This window comes from Kazachstania africana, chromosome 1 (genome assembly GCF_000304475.1).
Source record: "Kazachstania africana CBS 2517 chromosome 1, complete genome".
NCBI classification, from domain to species: Eukaryota; Fungi; Ascomycota; class Saccharomycetes; order Saccharomycetales; family Saccharomycetaceae; genus Kazachstania; species Kazachstania africana.
Window position 1 is genome coordinate 1,118,971 of NC_018940.1, and position 22,007 is coordinate 1,140,977.

A 22,007-nucleotide genomic window follows, 5' to 3' on the forward strand; every position below is an offset into this window, starting at 1 on the left:
AAAGTACAAGAATATATGTATGATAATAAATATTCATTGGCACTATAAATCTTTATATTATGATGTGAAGTGTATAGCGGATAGTTACTTGAAAGGTCTTTTCTTTTTAGGAATGAAAACTGACGAAGAGGTCTTTCTACCAATAGGCCTGGCTCCGCCAGCTCCATTGTTTGCAGCTGCCAATCGGTGAGATGCATTTTTATCACTGGATTGGTCTGACGATCCCACCTGTGGCTTTTGTTGTGGCGAAATTGAAGGCGCATTTTGTTCATTTAGAGAACTTTTTTGAGATAGTCTTTCCAATGGTTTTACTTGGATAGTTGATGATTGTGCACATTGGTGTTCTGAGGTTTTAATTTTGTCAGCGTGATCACCCGTCAATTCTGCCGGCTCATAAGAGTCTGAGGAGTTCTCCAACTCTGTATAATCAGTCGTGGCTTTCTGTATAGGATAGTTATTTGATTTTGTATCAGTAATCGGGATAGCAGGATTGAATGTATGTCCAGTATTTCTAGTATTACGACTTTCATAAATGGTAACATTTCCTGATGGGTTTAAAGCGGAGTTTGCCCTCACGATTTCTCCCGCCTTTTTACTATCGCACAATGCACCAGATGGGTTTTGGTCCTCTTCAGTCACTCTTCTCTCACTTACATGAGTGGATGGTAAAGATGGGGAGTAGTCGTCCTCACTGTCATTATCATGGGCGCTCTCTTCCTTCTTTTCTTCCGTTGCGGAAGATTCATAAGACTTCTTTGATGCTTTTTTGTTGGGAACTGGAATGCTACTGGACGGTGCCAGCTTTTTAAGCTCACCGCTATCAGGTATTACTGTCGAATGTTCAGAAAATGAAATGTGCCTCTTCTTTTCCTTGGCTTGCTTATTATTTTTCTTGTTGTGATCGTTTATATACAATCCTCTCGTACTTGTATTAGTATCGAAAGCTGTATTGCCAAAAATAGCGGACTTTTTCCTAGTCCCTGAGACCTCGCCATTTATGGTTATCTTTACCTTCTTCTTTTGTTTTTCAATATTTTCTTTATCGCCAGTAGTATCGTCAGATTTTTTGACTGATTTATTCTTCTTTTCCTTCCCATCTTTTTTGTCCTTCTTATCCTTTTTGTCTTTCTTCTTTGATTTAACCTTTTTCAATGCGGAGTCATGTTGTACATCTTTTGCTCTCTTTCTAGCAGGTTCAAAGGTGGAACTATCTTCTTGAAATTCCCTTTTTTCCGCTGTGTAGCTTGGAAGCTGTGAATTAGGATCATATATATCATTATCTTCATCTATCGAATGGAAACGTTCTTTTGACGTCTTTCCATATGTTATACTTTTATTGCCAGATAAAAAGCCTGAATAGGCAGTTTCCATACAGTCTCTTCTGCTAGAATCATCAATTAAATTTCTCCATAATTTGTTCTTGTATAATGATTTTTGATGTCCCAAAATCCACATACTAGTTTTTGCTCTGGTGAATGCAACATTCATTCTCCTGAAATCCTTCAGAAAGCCGACACTTGAGCTCGTATCATCAGCACGAACACATGATATAATAATGATTTCCTTCTCTTGACCTTGAAAACCATCAATGGTATTAAAATCGATGAAATTCTTGATAGAAGCACCAAAGTATACCACGAATTCTCTTCTCATTTTTTGCATTTGTTCACGATAGGGGGAAATGATACCAATTTTACCCTTGAAGTTAACTTTCTGGTCAAAATTTCTGAAAAGATAATCAATCAATTCAATTGCAACTTTTATTTCTTCTATATTGGTATAAGACATTGTTTTGGAGTTTTGTTCTTGTCGACCGCTCACGATGTTGAAAAATTTATAGGGTGTCAATGGAGGTGTATTGTGCCATGGCCTTTGATTTATAGCATCCATATTTGGGCCATCTTTCAACAAACCTCCATAGAATTCCGACGATGGGAAGTAACTAATTGCAGGGTGCATACGATACTGTACATTTAATAGATAAGGCGTGGTATTTTTTTCCATTCTAACGAATAAAGATTGATTGTATTTGAAATTACTAGCAGCTCCTGATACCACTGTTGGAGGTAGTTGATTTGGGTCGCCCACCATGATACAACGTTTACCTCCATATCTCAACGGTATTATAGACGATAACTCGGTACATTGACAAGCTTCATCGATGATGACCGTGTCAAATTTGACACCCAGTGATATAAGAACATCATGGGCAGAACCGGAAAGGGTTGCACAAATAATATCACTAGATGCAAGAACCTGCGATTGGGCATTACGTCTGTCTAAATCTCTATTTCTATAGTTGACTGAGTTCCTTTCACGAATCTCATCTCTTTCTTTCCCAAGAACATTCAATTGTCTACTCAATTCTCTGATCTCTAGCTGGAGTTTTGCTATATCATCAGTAGATAGGGTGCTTGTTACGGAGCCGTTCTCATTATTCAGTTTTTCTCTTAATGCTCTCCTCTTTGCTACCATAGTATTGAAATTACGGTCCAACTCGGGATTTTGGGTGAACTCGTAGTTCTTTTGAGCAACCTTTTTCTCTACAATCTCTTCCAACGTTAAGTCCTTTATCGCTATATTTACAGCGTCAGATCTTCCCACACGTACTAGATTTGGTTTAAAGACCTTCCCATTCTTGTCGTACACTCCCTCTTTCAGACGAATACAAATTTCATCGACAGCAGCATTACTTGGCGCACAAATCAATATTTTTTGTTTTTTTAATAGCTGTTCAATGTTGAGAGTTGTGGTCTCCGCAGCCACTTTAATAGCGTTAGATGGACTTGAACTTCTTGTTGATAAGAAGTAACCTATAATCCCAAGAATTGTCTTCGTTTTACCGGTCCCCGGAGGGCCTTGGATAAGTGAAAACCCTTCAGTCGATACTGTATTAACGATAGCTTCTGCTTGAGAAGTATTCAGCTTATAGTTATCCTTCACTCTTTCAACTTCTTCTTTTGAAACTGCGGGCGCCTGAGATGGTTTGGCTGATAAGATTTGGCTTACCAAATCATAATATTCAAGACCCTCTAAAGTTTGGTACTCCCTTTCGACTGTAGTCATTTGCATAACCTTGACAGCATGAATTTCAGATCTTAATGTCAAAAACTTCGAAAAGTTATGGCTCCTGTGAACTCTAATTGTGAGGTCGACATTATTGTTCTTCGTATATTTTATGGACTTCACTTTGGCAAGACATGTATTCTCTGCTTTTCGGAAATCGCTGTTGTTTACCTCAGCATTTCCCCTTACGTAAGGCAAGAATGCCAGAACTATGAGATCAGCTTCTGAAATTCCACAAGCTTGAAGTTTGACTTTCGAAACGGATGCATATACTTCATAAAAATCTGAAACGGCTGTTCTATTACCGACAACCATGGTGAAAGGCATGTTTTCAGTTCTATCACGGGAAGAGCAAAGCCCTTGCCAACATTCCAGTAGTAACAATGGTCGCAATACTTTCTGATACGAGGTAACTGAACCGAAGTGGTCAGCAACATCTGAATAAAATTCGATTTCTGCATCATCGGGATAATCATGCTGTCTATTGTAATCCCACTGAAGAATAATTTCATACAATGGATTCAAATCTACATTTAGCCTTCTTCTCATGTACTCTTCGGCTCGTTTTGCAAGTTCTGCCTTTGTATCCTTTTTGATTACCTTGCCGTTGATATCTAATGTTTCGATAACTTTTCCCTTTGCTTTTGCAGATGCAAATAGTTCCCTTGCACTTTCGAGATCACCTTCATCGTCACTCTCTTCGCTGCTGCTGTTTCCGGATTTTACATGAATCTGCGGTTTTGTATTGAAGATTGAGCTACTTGGAGGATGAACAACCCTGTTACTTACTAGTTGTCTTCTCGCTAGTTCCATTTTAGACAAAGGTTTCTGCTGTTTAGCACTTTTTAATCTCGAAGGAGCGCCTGGTTGAAACACACCAAAAGAGGTAATTTTTGATTGTCCCGGTCTAGGCTTACCAGTTATGGAAGAAGAGAGAGCCTTTCTTTGTAAAAAGTCCGCCCTTGTTTCCATATTTGAGGTAGCATTTATGTTGAGGCTCATTCCGGTTTGTGGTGCAGCAAGTGAGGAGGCTTTCACTTTGCTCATTTCTTTCTCTCTACGATAGTTGTCGGCATCCTGTATAACTCTTTCTGTAAGTTCCTTATTGAAGAGTTTCGTCTTTGTCAAAATTTCACCAGCTTGCTGTTCAGATAGTTTGTTGGAGTATTTTTTAGCCCTCGCCCCATAGCTTGCCATTACTTCGATCAATGAATCATCGAACTTTACATTTTTTTCGAAAGCCAAGTCAGATGTGCTGATAATCAATCTGACGCAAGATTCCAAAAGTGCCTCATCACTTAAACGTAGCCAGTAAAGCATGTTTTTGAAGGCTTTTAAAACACTGGTAAACAGATCTGCTTGGCTATCAACGAGAATATCTGAGAATTCTCTATAAGAGTCCATTAAAGAGCGGCTTAAATCTAGAGTATCCTTAGTAAAATTTTCTAATTCTGAATACTCGTACTTGGACGCCCACTTGAGAGTGCATCGGTATATTGTGTCGAGGAAATACCAGCATAATTGCCAACATTTTTCAACTTCTTTATCTGTTTGTTCATTTTTTAGAGAAGAATAGTTTGAAATAATTCCAGTAACTGGATCTGCGAAGCAGCTTATTACATCCATCAGGACTCTTATTGCCCTAGGACAGGGTTCGTAGAACTCACATTGAATTAGCTGTTCTAAAACAGAATCTATTGCTCTTAAATGGAACTCTAGATTTCTATTAAGAATAGCTTGAATACCTTCTAATCTTCCTTCCACATCAAAAGTGTCATACAAAATATTAGTAGCAGCCTGATATAGTCTGGTGTCAGAAGAGAAAATGCATGACCAGAAACCTTGCGCTGCCTCCCTATCACATAATATGTCTGATAGCTGATTTGGAAGAATATCTGCAAACTTTTCTATTAGCTTGGTCGAATAATGCAAAAATTCATTTACAATGTCATTATGTTTTTGAATTACTGCCGATGATGACTGAATCGTCAAAAGACCATTAATGTTCTTGAAACTGATCAAGAGTTGCTTTGCTAGCAATGGTCCATCGTGAAATGATCTCAAATCAATATTGTCAGTAACGTTTTTTAAAAGGTTCAACGGTAGTGGAATTTCATTTATTGATTTATTAGAGTAAAGTCTGAATGTTCTGTTACAGAGCATCAAGATATCAAAATCGATAGACTTTGCTAGGACCATCATTGACGACGTAGAAACTGAGTCAATAGAGTTTCCTAGCCCTGGGCAGAATTCTGCCGGTTTTGTAGCAGACTTAATGACAATATCTTGGATTAGAGGATTGTTCAAGAGATTTCTCGAATCAGTTTTGGTGAATAGAACAGTCTTGAAGTCATCTGTTGTGTATAAACGAGCTCTGTCTTCGTCTTTGATTGTTAAAACAGCTCTTAGAAGTGCTGTTGATGCATTCATCAGGCAACCTTTTGGCACAGATTTCAAATTTGAATTATTTGCTATGCCTCTTAAAAATGCCATCGACACTTTTTTGACCATTTGGATCCTCTTTGATACGGATAAGGAGTGATAGAATGGAAGTGTCCACGATAGTAAATCGGTTACTGTACCTTGCAGTGAAAAATAACTACCAATGGTGTTTTCCGGAATTTTGTTGTTCTGAATCTTTATAAGTTTGGTGGTGAATGCATTTTTATCAAATATAAGATCTAAAATGTTGTGGAAAGTATATGGTTCCAACTTTGACCAGAAATTAGCATCAAATTTGTCTAGAAATATACTTAAGGCCCGCAATAAAAAGTCTAATGGTTTATCATTGTAAGTCTTTGCTAAATGTTTGTACCAAAGCATAAAAATGGACTCTATGGGAAATGTGAAGGTCTTTTTTAATGATTCAATGTCTTTTGGGACAGTGAAATACTCTTCAAAAACATCAGCATTAAACAATTTGAAGATAGGTATGAGTCTACTCCAAAATTGGGAGACAACAAAATCGTTCCAGTTGCTGGGATTCTGTAAAAATAAAACATGGATTGAAACCTCGTCTAATATATCAGCTTTCAGTTCCGATGCACAAATGGAAAAGTTTTTCCTATGTAATTCTGTCAATAATAATAATGACCATGACATCTGTTCTTGAGTCCCTTCGCACCAACAGTATATCACACCCGCTATCAACTTTTTGATTGAGTTTGGGGAATTAGGGTCTAAAAGCCAATATTTGGTATCATAAAAATATTTGAAAATTGCATCGAATGTAGCCTTGAAATCCTTATTTAGTCTTAAGACATGTGGATTACACAAGCATTCAAACATAGCTAGTTCAACTTCTTTGCTAATAGATATGCCATTTTCGGTATTTTTTGAAACACTTGTTAACATAGGGAGAAGTGATTCCACTCTCCATAAACATACTAGATCATTGAACTTAGCTACATGTTCATGTGGTACCTGCCTCTTGATAGCAAAATGTTGGAGCATTTTGCACTTGCCACGGGCAAATACCTGGATACACTTATCACAGGCGGAAAGAATTGGACTATACTTATTTTTCAACCATTGGGCAGTTTCTTGTTCATTGAATGAGAATATGGTAAGACAAAATATGGATATGGGTTCAAGAACTGGATCACAAAATATATGAAAGTCTGGAGGGAGTTCAGCCAACAGTTTTAAAAGATCACCTAATAATTGAGCTTCAGAAAGACCATGACTTGTACCTTGATATACAGCTTCAATTGTGGAAGTATATCCTCTTGCTTTCTCATAAATTTGTTCTAATGATTTATTCACTTCCATTTAAAATTGAACAAAGCTATGAGGTTATGCCAAATAATGAGAGAGAAAAAAGCGAAGTACGTTATATAAGGAAAGTAAATAAATTGTATACTCTCTGATGCTCAGTTAGAAATGTAATGCCTGGTAGGTTTCACTTACAAATGCCCTTTTGAATCAATAGAAGAGTTTAACCGGCTTCTATTATGGACAGAACTTGAAATGTATCCTGGTAGTTTTTATAATTAAAATGATGAGATTCGTTTGTTCGATGATAATGAACTTATGCAGAATATTGAACAATAGATTAGTGTAGCAATAAGAGATGAAGTTACTTATTATGATTTGGTATGTGAAATTTTTTGTCAAAATGGCGAGTTTTTGAGAAACGCCTTCATCCATTACACGACTTTTTTTTTGGGTGAAGAAGATATTTATGAGACAGTATTACAGAAATATTCCAGTTGGTTCGAACGTCAATAATCATAGTAGCGTAGATAGTGTGTATCTACTAATGATCTATCAAATATATAATTATATAAAATTACAGGGATTTGAAGGAGGATTATTCCTTCTTCAATAAAAGATCGATCTTTTCTTCTAACTTTGCTAAACGCTCGTCTTTTTCCAAATTGGCCTTGAGAAGAGTATCGATAACAGTTTCCAAGCTAATCACCAGATTGGATAATTTTTCTACAGATTGCTTTAGTCCAAGAGATTTAGCAGCTCCACCAGCGGAAGTTGAACTTTTAGAGTCTGTTGGTTCTTCCTTTTTAGCTACTTCCTTCTTTGATTCTTCTTTCTTTGGTTCTTCTTTCTTTGGTTCTTCTTTCTTTAGTTCTTCCTTCTTTGGTTCTTCTTTAACCACAGTATTAGGTTGAGAAGATGTTTTGATTTCGATGATATCGTCTTCATCATCCCAAGTTGAGGTTTCTTTTGAGGGATCTTCAGCACCATTAATAGTATCTAAATCAGATGACCTCTGTAACAACTTGTCGACAGAACCGTCTGCTTTCAAGACATCACTTAAAGAGTTATTGTTGAGAGATTCCCCTAATGATCCGATAGAAGACTCTTTTTTTGGAAGATCTGAATCAACCGAGCTTTCCTTTTCCACTGGCTTTTCAATGTTAGTAGTTTTCTTTTCGACTGGAGCCTCTTGTTCTTTTTTTGGTTCTTCCTTTTTTGCTGCATTAAAAGTTGGTTCAGCGCCATTGAACAGGGAGATCATGTTCATAAGAATCGGGCCATCCACAGATTTACCGGAAATCCAATCGGCAGCAGTCAAAGCAGGCTGTGCCGAAGGGCAATCTGGATAAATATCTTCCTGAAATTCTTCAGATTTTCTTGGTACGTAGAAGGAAATAGGTTCAATACGTTGGTCGACGACAGTCTTATAACACTTTAAGACTTCATTTTCCTTGACATTGACGACACGCTTTGCAGCTACAGCAAACCCTCTTTGAGGTTCAGTGGAATGAAATTCAGAAAGCTCAAAAAGTTCGTCATTTTGAAATTCATAGTATCTGATGTTACCGTCACCTTTACCTGCAACATATAGTATTTTATTACCATCATCATAGAATGGCATCAAAACACCAGAAGATTGATCGACGTTATAGAATCCTCCAAGGTCACCTTTTTCTAAATTGAAAGCATCCCAAATACCAATTTGACGGTCGCTTAATCTTGAAAAACCTGTGGTAGCTAATCTATCAGAGTTACCTAACCATATGACTCTTTGGGTTTTTGCACCTGCATGAGCTGCTCCCTCACTGACAATTTTTTCAGCTCTTATATCCCATACTCTCAATTTCTTATCACGGCCAACTGTAGCTAAGTGTGCACCATTATAGGAAAAGGACATTGACGTAACCATGTCCGGATGTTTCAACGTGTAAACAACTTCTCCTGTTTCAACGTTCCAGATCTTCACTGTGTAGTCTAATGAAGAAGACGCAAGGATATTTTCAGCCACTGGATGGAAGAGAACGTGACCAACTTTTCTACCATGGCCGGCTAACCACTTAACGGGTTTAACATCTTTTGGTTCATTGTCAGCATCAACATACTTATGAAAGGAGTAATCTTCTGGAATTTCCCAAATAGCAATTTTACTGTCATCCGAACAGGAAGCAATTCTACGGTCGTTAAATGGATCAAAATCTGTGTCGAGAACCTGCGCGGTATGTCCTCTGAAAAGAGGAACCTGATCTGGAGCCTTCCCGACCTCCTCGACAGGAATAACTGCAAATGCACCACCACCTGAAGCGTTCCAATTAACAGACAAAAACTTACCATTTGTTTTAATTATATTAGAATCCCAGGCGTTATTAGTTACCTTAACATTTTCATATTGTAATTCTTTTTTGACACTTTGTCCAAAGACATGTCTATATTTAGAGGCACGAACAAACTTCCCACTCATATTTCAACACTTATACGATCACTTTGTTAAAGCAGCTCACAATATTACCCTTTTACTGAATAAGACGAGTTTTGTCAGTGTCCTATGCACTTCAAAATCAAAAAAGAAAACAACGTTGCTCAAAACTTCAACTTTCTTTTCTCGGACAGCCCAATAAATAAGTCGATATCTCGCGTACCTCAAGAAAAGAAAGATACTGTCATTTACACTTTCGATACAAATTTATTAATGCGAAGAGAATTTTTCTTAATATAGAGACTGTTATTTTTGCTATATAGAATATTCCCTATATATTAAGTACTGAATAAAAGGACTTTGCCCTTCTTCTTTTTTCTACCTTTGCTTTTTCCCGATGATTGACTGTTGTCTGTTTCTTGCTGCATTCTTTGTAATAGCATATCTTCAAAATCTTGGTTTTCCCTGGAAGTCTTTTCATCTGGTATTACTGATATAGAAGTACCCCAGATGGTCCTTTCTTCGTAAGATTTCTTTTTGCTTGAATCTTCGTTTTCACTTGCGGTTCCCAAAGGTGTTTTAGAAGGTGGTAGTGAAGTTAGCGCCAAATTTGAGTCCCCGACGGTATTTAAATGTATCATGTCACTTGTTGGAGTATAATTGCTGTAGTCCCTTCTGTAAAATTCAGCTTGTTCTTCCTCTAGTTTTTGTTGATATAGTTTCTTTCTTTTATCTTCTTTTTGCTTTTTAATTTTAAACTCTCTTCTACGTGAATTTAATTCAGATGCAAATTGACTATAGATTTCTTTCGTAACAAACGGCACATTTCTCCAATCAATGTCAACAAATGCAATTTCGGTTCCTATGGGAAGGTATGATATATATTTGTGTCTGCGGATCAGCTGTTCTGTTACAATAGATCCATAATGGACATTCTCGACGATAGCTTCTAAAATGTCAGGAAATTTACTGTAATTATGAAAGACGGTTAGTAAAATCTTAATATCTAAAGGAGATAAGAAAAATTTAGTTGGTGAATGGAAAGTTGTCTGAAGAAAAAAATGTGCAGTGGAGTCGTCATATATTGATTTGACATCTGTATCCAGATCTAAACGATCCAAAGCTTCAGTGATCGTGTTAGTTAGGTTGTCTGCTTCCTCCGAAAGGACTGAGGCTATTTTTGTATTCACATCTTCAATTGCCAGTTTCGAATACTTTTCATCTTGATTGTATAGCGCTTTATCAATATCAAGTTGAACTTTGATGGCATCGATATCCTGTTGGAGTAACTCTAAGCTATATTGTGTATCACACTTAACGATTCGTCCAAATGATGCAACTTCTTTCAAATGTACTGGAGGAAAGTTGCCAATTTTCCTGGGATCTCTTTTTAGTGTTACTGGTAACGGCAGCATTGATTCGAGTGGTTTACACATCAAATAGAATGTTGAAACAATTCCTGGACTAGGAGACTGCTTAAAGACTGGAATGGTATTCTCCTCTTCATAAACAACGGGCTTCACTCTTTGTGGTCTTATAATGCTGCCACACAGCGGGCAATCCTTATATTTCTTCTTCTTTGTGTATCCTGTTTCTTTGTTCGTAATAGTTTCATCTATAGAAAAGAAATTGATCAAACAACTGCAACAAAATATGTGACCACAGGTCACCATCCTTGGAGCCACGGGCTCCTCACACAAACAAATTGGACAATTTTGACCTTTTGGTACGATTACTCCCACCACTTTTTCATCTGGGATCGGAATATTGGGGTCACAAGACTGTTCTTCGTAATCATACCTACCATTTACAAGCATCCGGTAGTTGACATTGATAAATGAATCGCCTACTAAATTAATATGCTCCCTACCACGTTCATTTCTCCTTAAATTTCTTCTAGCCTTTACGTCAAGGTCTTTTGATCTTTCAATTTCAGGTAGTTGGAAATCTAGTAGATGGTTGATTGAAACTTGTGTTCTACGTCCTCTTAATTTGAAATCACCACTCGTTAATTCCTCTTGTATGGAAAGATCTAAATCATAGCCATGTTCATTTTTTAAGTTTTCTGCCCTGGCATAGTTTTGTTGTCTTCTGTGTTGACCCATTCTGCGTCTGCGACCATGATTGTTGGTGGACTTCTGACCTCCACGAGCTCTATTCGAAGAACTCTTTTCTTTTTTAGAATTCCTCTTCTCTATGGAGCTATTATGCATTGGTCCATCTTTCTTATCTTCAACTTCATTTTTTTTAGGAAAATTGGCGTCTGGTCTACTGTTTGTAGAGGACATTTATATCTAATGTAGTGCTATACCTATAATCTAGAATAAGATCCAATGCAACATAAAAGGTTCCAAAAACTTATCGTTTTCCTTGGTTATTAAGTGATAGTTGGACGAGAGAGGTGACACAATAGCCCTTAATAGTTCGACAGTGTGCTAATTAAGTTTGTCTTGGGTGCTTTTCAGTATTTTATCTTCAAGCATGATGAGAATACTTCCATCATGGATTGATTACCTTACTCTTCGCTTTTCTTTAATATTATTACCCGGTACGTCCCAGAAAAAAGTAAATCAACTTTTAAAAATAAACGACAGCATCACATTAATATGTACTTTTTATAAAGTCAGTCTAAGAAAATCCTTATATGAATTTATATGTGTCATAATTTCGATGTCATATTTTTTATTTTCCATCTGGTAAGCATTCATCCATTTTAGAGAGTTTTCTCAACATTATTTGGATGGAAAAAGGCATTGACATGAGCATGTGAGCGAAATAAGCATAGAATGGCTCGTTGATAGAACCTCTTTCACCTCTTTCACTACACTGTAATATTTTTTCTGCTAGATTGTCAACGTCTAAAACAGGCGCAAAAAACTGACGAGGGGGCTCAAAGCCACTAAACATGCCTGTGTTCAATTGTCCTGGAGTCACTAACAGTAATCTAATATCAGAACGATTTTTCGTCATAAGCTCGAATCCATATGATTGATGAAATGCTATCAAAGCAGCTTTACTTACAGCGTAGCTTGTAACTTTAGCCGGCGTGACAATCCCCAGTGTGCTTGCTATATTCACTATGTAGCACTGACTGTGTAAGTTTGTCTCCGAGGCCTTAGGAACTAGAGCTTGAATCAATTTGATAGGTGCCATCGTATTTACGGCACATATATTTTCAAAGTCGAGTATGTCCACTTCATCAAAGTTCTTGAAGGACGATCTCACTCCCGCATTGTTAATGATCATTCTAATTTGGCCAGAGTATAATTGTTTAATGGATTTGATGGCATCGTTCAACTCAGTATCATTTCCTAAATTGCACTTCAGTTGAACCAACCGCTTATTTTCCATCTTCAGTTCTTGTAGATCAATATTTACAATGGTGATGTTGGGGTACTTGGAAAACAGCCTGTAGACTATCGCCTTACCTAATCCATTGCTTCCACCAGTAATAACTACAACGGCATTGTTATAGTCGCTTAGTTTCTTCCAATCTCGAGCCCCATAACATTTATACCATGAATTAATACTCAAAAAAACATTCAAGCAAACAGAATAGAAAATTGATATTATTTTAACAGTTTGGGGAATTCTTTATTTTAGATCGGTTAGTTTGGTTGGAAGAAGGCTATGAAGAAAAACGACATTGAACATACTCTCTGAAGGGAACAAACAATATGCTTGGATATTGTAATAATGGTAGCAGTATATACTTAATTAATATATCGATACTCATCTCATTTAGAATGGAAACGCTTCACAATTGGGCGAGGCTTTGGTCAAAGGTTGAATAACCATTTTTCAGTTTCGAAAATTTTCTTATTTTATATTTTGTTGCATGACATTGCCATATTGGTAAAAGACTGCAACGCACCTGCTAAAAAAAGGTTATTTGTGGTATAAGCACAAGTTCAGAAATGCTTTTATGAATTATATACGTAAATAAAATGTCCATTTATATCTCACCGGTTCTGCATTCAAGTAATATCTGTCTATCTGCAATGTTTGGATGGCTCAATGTTATAATAGCCGCATCTTTCTCCTCAAAACTTAGTAACTGCACTTTTTTCCCTTTGATAATTTGAGTTGGGATCAATTTGGACATAGAAGCGTCCGGATTTTTTAGACTGTATATTTGTATTAGACTGTCTCCAGTCAATATTAAATTTCCCATGTATAAAGTAGCGCCCGAACAATGAAAATCTAGAACTAAGACATCCTCAGTCCAATTGGGCATTTGGCCAAATTGATCAATTTTTATTACAGCTTCATCATATACAATGAGAAAGAATTGGGTGTGTGGCATCTGAAAGCATGCAATTGGCTTAGTTTTGTTCAAGATAATATCTTTCTTTACATATTCAGCCATTTTTTGCCTGGAAGAGTCTTTTTTAGAAGACGATTCTATTGTGGTCTTGAATGGGTTTGTACTCAAATGGGTCGAAGATAACTGTTCAAAAGTTTTTCTATCATTCAGAAAACTCGGTAACACAATCCCATCATCGTTAAACGTACAATTGTATAATATAGCGCCTCTGCTACTACAAACAATAAAACACTTCTTGAGTATCACAATATTCACAACTCCTGTAATTCTTAAACCACTTGTTGATGTTGGTAGTTTGTATTCTTTGTACTCTTTGAAATATTTGAGTGCTCTAGTTATCTGATCAAGTTCTGGTGTTAGAATATGCACCTTCCCCTTCCGCTCGTAGAACAAATGTCTTGAATTGTCAAAATCTTCAGCAAATTTAAAGTACTCAACTTTATCCCTTATGACAATTCCAACAAGTAAATCATCGATCAAGTTATTAGTGGGATCATAATATGCACCAATAATATTCTGAAGATTGAAATATATCAAATTCTTATTATCCAAGACAAAAAGAATACCAAGCTTTTGATTAACCTCCATTCTTCTGATAGAATTACATTTAACCACTCTGACAAATTTAGCATCTACATCAGTTTCTAATCTAAGCAGTAATCCATAATTTGTTGCCACCAACATGAATTTGCTGTCCTGAAAATTAAAATATACAGCTCCTAAAAGGGTACTTCTCATGGGATGAACGACTTTATTATGATGATTTTTCCTTTCATAACTCCTCAAAGCTTTATCAAGCTCTGAGCCATCTGGGGCAACTGGTAAATTTGATGGTGCAGCTTTATCAGGATATGCAAACTGTGTAGATAGAATATTGAAACTTAGACCGTTTTGGAAGGACCTTTTGCCATTGTTGCGCAGACTTGTCATTATATTATCTACCCAACGATCTTTCTCATTTGCATTGGATGCAAGGAACGTAAAAGATTCATTAGTGGCTGTATTCCTTATTTTGAAGGATAGTTCACCTTCGTTAGGGTTGGAATTTGATATTCCTGTTGAATATTGTTTTTGATCATTTTGCCAAGCTTTAGCAGCAGATGCTACGCCCAGAAGATGTGAAGGAACAGATGTGATAGGAGAAGACACAATGTGCCCCAAAGGCCCTTCTTTAGAGAAGGGATTCATAGTTATGTCTGTACTATCTTTGATAGTATTTTTTTTTTCCAAATTTAAGTAGTCAATAGGTATTGGTCTTTCCATTAGTTTATAGCTCACATTGTCATTTTTTGTTATGGGCTCCATTATTAAGAAATAGTTATCCAAAAGCGCAATAAAGACGGGTGTAGGATCCAAAATCAGTTCCCTTTTCTTCATTACAAGACCTGCCTGTATGAGCCTCCTATCAATATCAGACAATCCAAGATCTAATCTATTTTGCTTTTCGTTCTTCTCTCCCATCTCTTTATTAGATACATTGTTGTACGCCACTGTGTTATCACTATCTGTTTTATCAAACACTATCTGTCTCGAGAGACGGATCAAATTTCTATGATCAATTGCTTCACCGTGTATCTTGTCTACGCTGGCGCTTAGTTTTTCTACATTTGCAATGGCGGTTTTGAGTAACTCTGAATCTTCTATTGAAGGATCAGTGTTTTTCAATATAGATGCCAACGTAATGGGCATATTCTGTAAAGATTTAAAGAAGCCTCCAAAAAAAATAACATCATGGTACATTTTAGAACGAGTAATCTCCGGTGAATTATCTATCTCATTCAGCCATTTTGAAAAACTCGTTTTATGCTTCTTTTCCCACGTAATAATTTCATGTACCGTAGCCATAGATTTAGCATACTCTAAGTAAATATTCTGTGCTGCATTACACCATTTCAAATAAATTTTTCCTATACCGTCAATGAATTTTCCTTTTGTTTTTATTTTCCAAAATATTGGATCTAGCAAATACTCTTTATGCAACTGAATCAAAGGTTCAAATATTTTGAAGGCTAAGTTCGAGAATTCAGGATCCTCAGGTAACAAGGCGGCATCGAACTTCTTACCATATATTTCTACAGCTGCATTTGCCATGTTTAGGGATCTTTCCTCCAGAATAATTAAATCAAAAATAAAACTTTGTCTTTGAATTTCTCTAGGATTTATCTCAGAAAGATCCTCTTCGGTAAGATGCCAATAGTCTGTCCAAAGTCCAACCGAAGTATTGATAACCTCCGAGATTTTGATCTGCCCTCTGTTTCTTCTGGACAGCCTATTGGTGCATCCATAGGAGTAACAAGATAGAGACTCATTTTCGTCATATGCTGCATCTAGGAATGAATAGCATGGAAGCAGTTCTGTAAAAATGCCTTGAACCTCCAAGCCTGCAATGATAATTGTTATCTCATTGTCACTTCCGAGGATATCTTGCGCGTCATTGTGTTCCGCCGTTGTATCCTGACAGTCTGATCTTTCAAATCTTATCGCATGTTGGATAACTAGAGAGGCGATAATTTTGTCAACATTAGAATCAATTGTGTCTTGATCAAAATTTTGAGGTAATTGGAACTCTAATAATCTCTGGATAACCTGGTAAAACTCAATTTTTCCAAATATAAATTCATTGAACCACTCAAAGTAAATTTTAAGTATCCATTCATATATGTCAGATAGTTTGCTTATATTGTAACATTGATATAACTTATTCTCATCCAATAATTCAATAATAAAGCGATGAGTCGGTTCAGTTATACTGGGTATTAATTCAAGAGGCTTTGCCCCATAAAGGGAGTTAAAACTACTATGTCTAGCAGTAGAGTTATTGAATGTATAATTTGAGTCAGAATAGTAGCTTTCAATATCATCGGAGACCTTACCCATCCAGCTTGTATTTCTTGAGTTTGTTAATGGAGGTGGAGGTCTACTGTAGAAGTCGAGTTCATCAAGTGGTGTTGAAATTTCCTTCATAGAGTCGGCATCTGAAAATGGAATTGCTATCAATCCTGTACGCTGATATCCACTGTCAAGACGCTCTTGTTCTTGTATAACAATATCAGATGCATCATCTCCAACAAAAGGAGATTTGTAGACTCTAGCTAAAGACCTTTTATGGCTTTCTATAGATGTAATAGGAGTAGACATATGTCGGACTGAGTCCTCACCAACAAATGGGGAATGCTGTGGAGAACCTCTATTGCGGTAAACGCTTGGAGATGAATCACCTGGTGATGACGGTGGAGGTGGTCTTCTCAACTTGTGCACTGTTTTGGAAGATCTGTGGATTGATGGAGACTGAGCTGACCTAGGATGATTGGAAACAGGACTCTCTGAAAAGTTATGAGATGTAATTATGGTGCCCGCATATTGATCGCTCTCTTCCTGTTCTTTCTGTCCTCCTGTATTCTGAATTAACTCATCCACAAAAGATCTTCGAGTATTCAATGGGGGTAGTTTTGGTAATTCCATCCCATCATGAGTATTACTAGACCTATCTATATCGCCATCGAGGTGTTTGTTGTCACTAACGAAACTCGTAAACATTTAACCTTGTGCGCCTATTTAACGTGACAAAGAAAATAGCAATTGATAGTATTCAGTGTTTGTAAATTGCAGTAGCGACTGAAACAGGCAGTGCAGTTGGTCTTCAATGATATAAACTTGACTTCCAGTGGAATACTCGAGCATCATCAATAATTTAAGAAATCAAAACATGAAAAAGCATCTCTCCGAACAAACAATAATGCCATACAGCTCGAGGCAAATCACCATACTAAAAGAAGTCGGGATTGCGCTAACATATAATATTGCAGTTTGTCACGATATTATAGCTCAGTTGCAATGAATTTGAAATATTTTTGTTTCACGGTGGGTGCTGAATGGTGTCATCAAATACACTATACATTGCATAGTCATCGCTAAACATGTTTCATTGCAAATTGTATCTTTGACGATTAACTACTGAAGGTTATTTCTATAGTAAGGGAATATTTGAATTCATCATACAAAAGTGTAGCAATTGTAGGGTGTAGTTAGATAGCGCAAGTGAAATACGTTGCTACAGTATCATATTTTCCGCATCAGGTAAAAAACGACGTTGAGTACTCTTTCCTCTAATTAGCTTTTAAGGTATTTACCGGTATAGTTCATCAATGACCCTCCATCTGCTAATTGTCAAGATTTTATGGTTATCATTTGATTAGCAGAGGTTCGATATATTAATCTGCTATGCGGCACCATTGATTGCTAACCAGTCAGTAAATGTACGAATACCTCTATACGAAACATTTCTTATATTGAGTTACATATATACCAACAATGGGGCTTGGCTATTCATGAACTATTATTGATTGGTGGATAAAGGCGAGCGATTTCGCTTCTTTCGAACTTTTGGCTTCTAATATAGCCCAGGTTTCCACTTATAGAAACTATGCTAGAAACCGAAGTGTACTATTTAGCAGGTTATGCACAAAGATCTGTACTTTCTTGAGGAATAAGTGAAGAAAGGACTGCTTTTAAGAGTCACCTAAAACTGATGGAAGTACAGCATCATCCCTCTCATCACAACACGTATGTATTTGCCTTGGAAACCATTCGTAAGTCGGCCCCGTCTTGCCCAATCTTCGCTGTATTGATATCTCATGTGTAATCCTAAACTTTAGACTATGCAAAAGAGTGACAGGCCTATTTTTAGTCATTTAGTGGCCTAATATGGGCCATTGACATTTAGCTTAACAACACTAACGTTACTGGCCACAGTTGTTTGCTGTAGTCCTTGAAGAGGCACACACGAACAAAGAAAATCCACAGAAATCTAAAAAAGTTGTTCAACCTATTCCTACGGCTTCTAGTCATAAAAGCAACTATTCTTGAATAAGAAAACTGGTTTCTGAACCACTTTTAAGCTGATAAACTATACTTCAAAAATCAAAAATAGACACCAGAAACGTCTAAAAATCTCAACTTTCTCTCATCTTTATACTAAGGCAAATAACTAAAAGCAATATACGACGCATGGGTAAGTATATGGTCTAGTTGAACGCGAAATATTCCTATTTGAACAAAGAATTTACAACATGTTGTCTGCCATCTTCCTAGCATCTCTAAAATATTAGTTTAACTATTTTAAATGTTCAGTCCCAATTTTTGAACAATATGCTTCGAAGATGAGTAGTCATTTGCTGCTTTGATAATTATATGATAATTATATGATAAGTATGGGTCAATAACACAAAAGAGATCGAATTTAGAGACTCCATGGCCAAGCTGGTTAAGGCGTGCGACTGTTAATCGCAAGATCGTGAGTTCAATCCTCACTGGGGTCGATCTACTTTTTTATTACCCAAATATTTTCAATTTTTTTTAGTAATATCTTTAAAGGATGTCAAAAGTGAGATTATGATTCGATGATGGAATAACGTGAATTAAATAAAATAGCTGCCAGATAAAGAAAGGAGCAACTTGAGTGCGACCTTAAAACTGTCTAGATTGTTTCAAAGTTCGCAAAGTTCAAGAAGATGTACTCTCGTCAATTGATTCCCAGAAATATATCGATGCTGCTGAGGTCGAGGACGACACTACCTCGTCTAGCTCAAGCTAGCCCAGTATTAAAACGTTACAATTCCTCATCTTCGTCGAGTGGTCCTCGTTATAACAAGCCGTTAGCATGGACACTTGGTGCTGCTGCTATGTTGACCGGTATATACCTTGTTGCACCATTTGATTTATTACCCAAGAGGCCCAAGGTTACCGAGCAGATTGCTATTGAACCAAAAGGTGAGAACCCTCAAGCTCAAACAAAAGACATTGATACTGAAGTAACAGAGGAAAACAAAAACCTAGGTGACAACATCGAAGCAACAAGTCTACCATCAGAAGTTCCCATTGAGAAGAAAGAAGCCAGTACAGATAAAAAGGAAACAACAATTGAAGCTGGCAAATTACAGGTACTTGAAAACATGGAATTGGGTGAAACCGAAGAAGAAGTCAGAAAGGAAGGGGCATACAATCCAGAAACAGGCGAAATCAATTGGGATTGTCCTTGTTTAGGCGGTATGGCTTATGGTCCTTGCGGGGAAGAATTTAAAGAAGCCTTCTCATGTTTTATCTATTCTGAAGCTGACCCTAAAGGTATTGACTGTGTTGAAAAATTCCAACACATGCAAGATTGTTTTAGAAAGTATCCAGAACATTATGCTGAGCAATTGAAGGAGGAGGAGGAAGCTACTGCAGTTCTGGAAGCAGAATCGAAAGGTGCAAATGAAGATTTCCTAGATGTAAAGGAATAGAAGGAGAAACAAACAAACATTAAATATATATGTATTTAATCATATATAATCCACTTGATTCAATTTTTTTTAGTCTCTAACATTGCGTCACGAAAGTTCAAGTTGCCAAAGGTAAATTGGCTCATACTCATCACCTGTGTTGACCCATACAACATCATTTTTTATGGCTATTGACTTCTTTTTCTTGTTAATTTCATTCGTCACCTCAAAAACTGGTACTAGTGAATTATGAATATCTGATAACTGAATGTATGCATTTGGAAGTTTCTTCAAAAGATAACCCCTATCTTCGCAATAATCCTCGACAACTTCTCTGAACGTTACAGCAACCTTTTTAGTCGGTATATTGTGCATGTTATACTCATGTGTCTCATTTCGATCTAGTGGTTTTTCTGCATCTTTTAATATATTTTTGACATCAAAATTTTCATCACAAATACAATTTTCATTTAGATATTTTAACTTATCATTATTTCCGTTATAGCCAACTAGAAACTTCAAAGTTTTGACTATTTCAACAAGTTCTTGGCCAATGGGTTGAGTATTTCTGAATATCTTATTGACAAGCCAGTTGAACCAATAAGTTGTCGTACCGTTATCATAATATAATAACCATTGATATATGATCTTATTAATCTCATTAAAAACACCTTTTATTAGATGATTGTAGTCCTCTAGTACAAACAAAGGGCGTGACGTAATCAACCTTCTAACAAAGTCTATTGATTCTGAAGGTTCATCGCTATCTATAAGAGAAGAAAAGGATCGTAGCTCATTATTAAAATCAAAATGGTAACTCCATTTTGAGCCTAAAAATTCAGGCAAAATTATTTTTCTCACAATTTTATTGAAATCGTCTACTCCAATAAACTCTTTGACAAAAACGAGATTCCTTTCACTCTTTATCTTGCTATCTTTTAACCATTGATGACAAAATAGAACAAGTTTATTTTCTAAGATCCCCTTTAATTTGCATCTTATATTGCTCTCGTGGATATCTATGACTAATACCATGTCTAACAGGTATATACTGGGATTAATAGAGGCATCATTATCTGAGTCGATGTCCCAAAGTTGTAAAGCCTCCACTAGTTTTGGTTCAATAAAATTTTCAATGATAAATGCATAAGATTTTATGAATTTTAGTACTTCCTCGTAATTAATCAATATGGATATGATATTGTCGATATTATCAAGAGAAGTTAAATTAAAATTTTTCCAATATGGGAGCAACATATCATAGCAAGCTTTGAATATGGCTGTTTGAGTTCTGTTTAAACTATCATCTTCTTCAGCTAAGTTATACTTTAGAAAATCAATTATCGGTGAAACATTCAGTAAAAATATGTTCTTTTTATTGTTACACACTCCATCTAGGGCGTCCCACGCATTCACTGGCCCTAACTTTTCCTGTAGTAATTTTGACATCATTTTATCGATGAGTTCACTATCTGAAAGTGCCATTATTGAATTAGCACAACCTTCCAGAGAAGAATGATCTTGCATGAAACTTGTTTTGACATTTCTTAATAAGGTTTCTTCATGTCGTAGGTCTTTGAATTCAGTCTCAATGATTGATAATTGAGCATCAATGGATGCAAGTTTTTCTTCTACGCCTCGGAGCTCCTGCAAAAAGTTACTAGTATCTTGTTTTGACAGTGAGTTTTTTGATTCAGATAAAAGAGATGCATCCTCGGTAGTAATAATATTCAAACCTTTCAGTTTTTCAACTAAAACATAATTCATTCCATCATCATCCTGGATATCATCAGCTATTGATTGTGTGCCTTTTTTATCAAATGTGACAAATGCTTTATTAGTAGGATCATTGTCAGAACTTTCTTCACTAGAACTGTAATAATCACCTTGACTAACTGAAACCATACCCAAACCAGCTTTCCTATTACCAACATTGGCATTAGTAGTGGCATCGATGGGATTTACGATACCTGAATTGCTCTTTCCCAGACCTTGACCACTTACAAACCCCATTTTCGCCAAAAGCTTGGCACCAATACCATAAGTCTTTGAAAACTCATCGGCTTTATCAGACTCTTTCTTGAGCTTCTTAGTTAACAGTGGTGCCTCGTCATTAGCATAATCATCGTTGACTCTCTTTTCCCTATCCATAGAATCTTGATTGTCTCTTCATATAAAGTAATAGTAGAGTTCAATGACCTCTTCTAAAAAAAATAAAAGAATT

At 36.4% G+C, this 22,007-nt stretch overlaps 7 protein-coding genes and 1 non-coding gene across 8 annotated transcripts; 2 read left to right on the forward strand and 6 right to left on the reverse strand.

Annotated features, from left to right (window-relative positions):
- Positions 1-84: 84 nt before the first annotated feature.
- On the reverse strand, positions 85-6,837 carry SEN1 (DNA/RNA helicase SEN1; the record flags this gene model as incomplete). Its single annotated transcript, XM_003955081.1, has 1 exon — positions 85-6,837. The coding sequence occupies one exon, from the start codon at positions 6,835-6,837 to the stop codon at positions 85-87; it is 6,753 nt and encodes a 2,250-aa protein (XP_003955130.1).
- A 541-nt stretch (positions 6,838-7,378) lies between these two features.
- CRN1 (coronin) lies at positions 7,379-9,241 on the reverse strand (the record flags this gene model as incomplete). Its single annotated transcript, XM_003955082.1, has 1 exon — positions 7,379-9,241. One exon carries the CDS (start codon positions 9,239-9,241, stop codon positions 7,379-7,381), a length of 1,863 nt encoding a protein of 620 aa, XP_003955131.1.
- A 293-nt stretch (positions 9,242-9,534) lies between these two features.
- MAG2 (RING-type E3 ubiquitin transferase MAG2) lies at positions 9,535-11,484 on the reverse strand (the record flags this gene model as incomplete). Its single annotated transcript, XM_003955083.1, has 1 exon — positions 9,535-11,484. One exon carries the CDS (start codon positions 11,482-11,484, stop codon positions 9,535-9,537), a length of 1,950 nt encoding a protein of 649 aa, XP_003955132.1.
- Positions 11,485-11,878: 394 nt separating this feature from the next.
- TDA5 (Tda5p) lies at positions 11,879-12,932 on the reverse strand (the record flags this gene model as incomplete). The annotated part of the gene is made up of 2 exons (XM_003955084.1): positions 11,879-12,788; positions 12,853-12,932. The coding sequence occupies 2 exons, from the start codon at positions 12,930-12,932 to the stop codon at positions 11,879-11,881; spliced, it is 990 nt and encodes a 329-aa protein (XP_003955133.1).
- A 219-nt stretch (positions 12,933-13,151) lies between these two features.
- Positions 13,152-17,060, reverse strand: TUS1 (Rho family guanine nucleotide exchange factor TUS1; the record flags this gene model as incomplete). The annotated part of the gene is made up of 1 exon (XM_003955085.1): positions 13,152-17,060. The coding sequence occupies one exon, from the start codon at positions 17,058-17,060 to the stop codon at positions 13,152-13,154; it is 3,909 nt and encodes a 1,302-aa protein (XP_003955134.1).
- A 1,707-nt stretch (positions 17,061-18,767) lies between these two features.
- On the forward strand, positions 18,768-18,841 carry KAFR0Atrna1N. The gene has a single exon. It is a non-coding gene; the product is annotated as a tRNA-Asn (tRNA).
- A 192-nt stretch (positions 18,842-19,033) lies between these two features.
- KAFR0A05650 (coiled-coil-helix-coiled-coil-helix domain-containing protein) lies at positions 19,034-19,804 on the forward strand (the record flags this gene model as incomplete). Its single annotated transcript, XM_003955086.1, has 1 exon — positions 19,034-19,804. The coding sequence occupies one exon, from the start codon at positions 19,034-19,036 to the stop codon at positions 19,802-19,804; it is 771 nt and encodes a 256-aa protein (XP_003955135.1).
- Positions 19,805-19,891: 87 nt separating this feature from the next.
- On the reverse strand, positions 19,892-21,934 carry SPP382 (mRNA splicing protein SPP382; the record flags this gene model as incomplete). Its single annotated transcript, XM_003955087.1, has 1 exon — positions 19,892-21,934. One exon carries the CDS (start codon positions 21,932-21,934, stop codon positions 19,892-19,894), a length of 2,043 nt encoding a protein of 680 aa, XP_003955136.1.
- Positions 21,935-22,007: the final 73 nt, after the last annotated feature.